Here is a 4,207-nt window from a genome sequence, read left to right on the forward strand (position 1 = left end):
ACATAATTGGTAGCTTTAAGCAAACAACCAGTTGTTTACTCTAAGAAGCCAGTAGGCCGCATCCCACCGAAATGACAGGGGTATAAGAAAACCCCATTGTCTCCTTTTCCCACTAAGCGCCGTGAAGAGAATGAATAGAAAGTACATAGTAAATCCCAAACTTTTATACTACCTATCCTTTACCCTAAACCCCGTTGGCGACAACGTATAAACCTGTTCTATACCCATTCTAAATATTCGCTAAAGATCAAGACAAAAGAAAAAAAAGTGATTTGTGAGATACATATGCAAGATATGTGAAAGTGAATTTAGACGAACTTGGGCTGGATCACATCGGCCATCCAGCCCATGTCGCTGACTAAATCGACCAGTCCAGAATCGATACTTGGACGGCTTAGAAGGCTGGTACTATCGAAGGCCACACCGCTATCCAATCTGGTACCTAAATCTGTTCCAAGTGCCGTTGTGGATATACGACCTGTGTCTAGAGTGTCTAGAGGCTTGCTGCCGTGCGTTGTAGGTTGAGGCAGACTATAACTCGTAATTGGCGAGTCACTGTATCTGCGAACGCTGCGCCCCGCGTTGCTGCTACGGCGGGTTCCTTGAACAGCGAATGATCCATTCTCTGCAGGAAAGATATCACCCCCCTCATTATCCGATTCGTCAAAGTATGAGAATTGATTGCGATCATGAGACTCGGTTGACTGCGGCGATGATGTAGAAACGAAGCTTGATGACGTTGTTGAGAAGGAAAAGTGCGACCGTGGAATATCGTCGAACTTCAGGTTGGCTGTTGTAGATGGAACGCCAACATGATCTGCAGTGACGTTGTTTTGCGTGGCCTGTGGGGAAGCTATGGTGACCGTGGATCCGTTGTTATAATCCCTGGCTGAACTTGACGAAAGGCTCCGTTGGAACGGTGGAGGTGATAGCATCGTAAAAGGCGCGGTCTCAGACACTGCCGACGTCGCAAAGTTGTCATCGTCTTCATTCTCTTCGGCAATTTCGTCTGGTATGTACAATCGTGACGGCTCCGCAACAGGGGCAGTCCGAGGTAGGTCGTCTGATAGAAATCTCTCGAGGGTCTCTAGAGATATATCATGAGATCGGACGCTTCCCGGCGTGATGCTTCTAGGCTCGTCGAGATGTCTGACTTCCCCATCATAGTGACTTTCAACCTCGGTTTCACTACCGGCGTCGCTGTCCAGTTGATATCCCTTCTTACGTGCGAAGAACCGCCGAGCAGCACCCTTCCAACTAGGTGCAGGCGAGAGGGAGCGGGCCGACCGCTTGTGGACAAACGACATTGCTGGCGAAGATCCAAGACGAAGGTCGGGAAGGCTGGGCACCGGGGGAGCCGGCCGTGGGGTCATAAACCTATCCTTTGGATTCATCGTCTTGAAGTCAGTAGTCCGTAGAGAATTCATCGAAGCACTTCGAATTCTCGACAGAGAATGCTCCCGAGGAACATCGACGGTATTGACAGTTTGGCCAGGAAGATATGGACAGGCGTTAGTGGTGGGCATGGAAGGATCATATGTCTCCGTCGAACCATCCAGCTCATACTTGAAGTACTGTTAGCGAGGGATGGAATGTTTAGGACTCATAATTGTAGACTCACATAATAGTAATATGTGTGACCCATCTTTAGCCCTCCATTACGTTTATGGATCTTGACTTGGTCGCCGTCACATACAATATTGTTGAATGTATGGCAGCCTCGCCACTGGTTTCGGTCTCGTCGAATATCGCGTTCCATATTGTGGTATTTTGTAAAATTATCCCACGACCCAAGTAGCCGGACTGATGAGACAGAAGGATGAGTTTGACTACGATATGGTAAGCTTGCATGTTAGATCGAGTTCCACCATGGTTCTATATAGGGCGAGTAGTGAATAATAAGTAGCAGAAGACATGTATGTAAGCTGATCATTGTTATCTGCCACTTGGACAGGCATTGGAACTAGCTTCTAGGCAGGCATCGAGTGATGAGCAGGGGTCTCACTCGGGGTACCTTTGGGGACAGGGTATGGGTGTAAGCGGGCTAAGGTCACTAGACAACATTTGCTTTTGGGGCGTGTCTAACAGGAACGGTGGCTGGCTGTCCTCCTCTTAGGATACGATGCTCGGAAATGGACATGGTCCCCAATTATCGGGCAAACTCCACAACAGGGAACAACAGGGCTGACAGGGTGTGCAAATTCTTAACTACTGTCGTTAAGTAGGCAATATCTGACCTTCGCATGGAACCCCTGTCCGGAGATATCGCGCTGGGTTTGTCAATTTTTGTTTCTTTTTCAAGTCCCAGCGGATCGGGATCTTCTAGAATAATGAATGTTATGAGGCGTTATGTCGTGCCACCTCTAAGTGCCGTTTCTGCTTGAGGAATGATCGAAGTCGGAAAATGCCGAGCGGATATAAATGTCTTAATAATGCGAATATAATAGCGTATGCGAATAATAACAAGGTCGGATTCGAAAGTGAACGGAAGCACCAGGCTAAAACATATAAAAAAAAGAATTGATATTGTAATAGAAAAACTCACAGCATAAAAGTAAAGAGCGTCGTAGTTGGATCCATGGTAAAAATGAGAAAATGGCGTCGTAGGCTTAAAAGGATGAAAATAATTGGAGATATATAGGGGTATATATTGGTTAATCCGCCCACCGATGTTAAATAAGAATATTTACCGCCGGAAAGTTCTTAAGTTAGAACCATAAATTGACTGAAACGGTTGCCAACTTTGGTTGCGATGTTTCGACAGACGCAGGAACGTAGTAATTGTGCAGTGCAACTATTTGTGCTTAGGCAAATTCAATGAATTGGCCAATAGAATTCACAATTTGGACGCACGGAAGCGCCGTAAGTCGAATTGTTTAGCGGCCGGCGCTTAAAAAAAGTACATAGGCTGGTGAGATTGCGAATGTAAGGGTCGTTTAAGGCCGCGTAAGAGACCCCCTCTCTCACACGGTTATGAGAAAGGCCTAGGTTAGTCTAGCAAATTGTAGGAGGCATGTAAAAATCGTATTGCTCGTAAGACGTATGTACCTATGCATTAGTGTAGAAAGCCTTACACTACCCAGAAAGACGAAATGAGGGGGGCTTGGGAAGGCTGAAAGCTAGGTACTCAAGGAGTCACGATGACTTGATGGCTTAGAAGGGGCGTATTTTAGACTTAAGAAACGTGTTAAAGATTGCATTAATGAACCATTGACCGGTCAGGGGAAAAATCGAATGTGATCTTAATATTCCATTCCCATATTCATTCAAGGTTCAGTCCGAGTCGTGTTTGAGAGAGGATGGTCACAGTGAGATAAGAGGTTGAGCATTATTATTACTATCTTATGATTTATGCAGTTCATAGTTGCGTCGGCGAATATTGGCTGGAAGGGAACGAATATATGATAACAATGACGATAACTTGTTAAAGATGATTCAAGCTTGCATGAATTCACTGGGCGGGCGTCTTAGAAAGGAATAGGTATTGAAGGAGCAAGATAAAAGGAAATGACGACAGTCTGATGGGATGACGAGGAAAGCAGATCTTGGCCGGTTTTAGAATATAGAAGGTTTGATTGAGACGAAAGAGGAAAAGGGGGACCTCTGAAACTTAATATCATTGGCTAGATTGATCATACTACCCGCATGCGAACAATGAATTGGATGTCTTTATAAGAGTACCTAATAGTAAAAACGAGCCCGAAACCGTACGACGTACGACGGTAAAGACCAAAGACCAACTTATGTACAATGCCTTTCGTTTCACCCGCTAGTTAATACACACCTACCTGTTATGTAAACAATCCTAGTTTCGGCATCTACAATACTACCTGTGTATCCCGATACTAGCGTATCCTAGCGTAGATAGCGTAGAACACTTTCTATTGTTCTAACCTAACCTAGTGTAAAGGACTCGGCTGGTGGTACGGTGGCTTGCATAATGGGTGCCACAGAATACCTAAGCAACCAGCCAATTGGTACAGGCTAAGCATAGCTGCATTAAACTACATCCATGTAATTTTCTCCAGGTCTCGCAATCCACTCAAGATTCAACCTATCGCAACTGGTTGATGATAGTTCATCAACTACTTCCAGACCATTCCATGTCTCAGAATGGCATAACAATAGCGAATGAGGTTTGTTGCTTCGTCTGCTTGAATATGTTAGCGCCATATTGACTTTTAAACATCTCTTGTCTTTTATCCAA

At 45.2% G+C, this 4,207-nt stretch overlaps 1 protein-coding gene across 1 annotated transcript; it reads right to left on the bottom strand.

Moving 5' to 3' along the window:
• Positions 1–308: 308 nt before the first annotated feature.
• Positions 309–1,759, bottom strand: F4813DRAFT_385483 (uncharacterized protein; the record flags this gene model as incomplete). Its single annotated transcript, XM_049246260.1, has 2 exons — positions 309–1,565; positions 1,622–1,759. 2 exons carry the CDS (start codon positions 1,757–1,759, stop codon positions 309–311), a joined length of 1,395 nt encoding a protein of 464 aa, XP_049103777.1.
• Positions 1,760–4,207: the final 2,448 nt, after the last annotated feature.

This window comes from Daldinia decipiens, assembly GCF_022478715.1.
Source record: "Daldinia decipiens strain CBS 113046 unplaced genomic scaffold F4813scaffold_3, whole genome shotgun sequence".
NCBI lineage: Eukaryota > Fungi > Ascomycota > Sordariomycetes > Xylariales > Hypoxylaceae > Daldinia > Daldinia decipiens.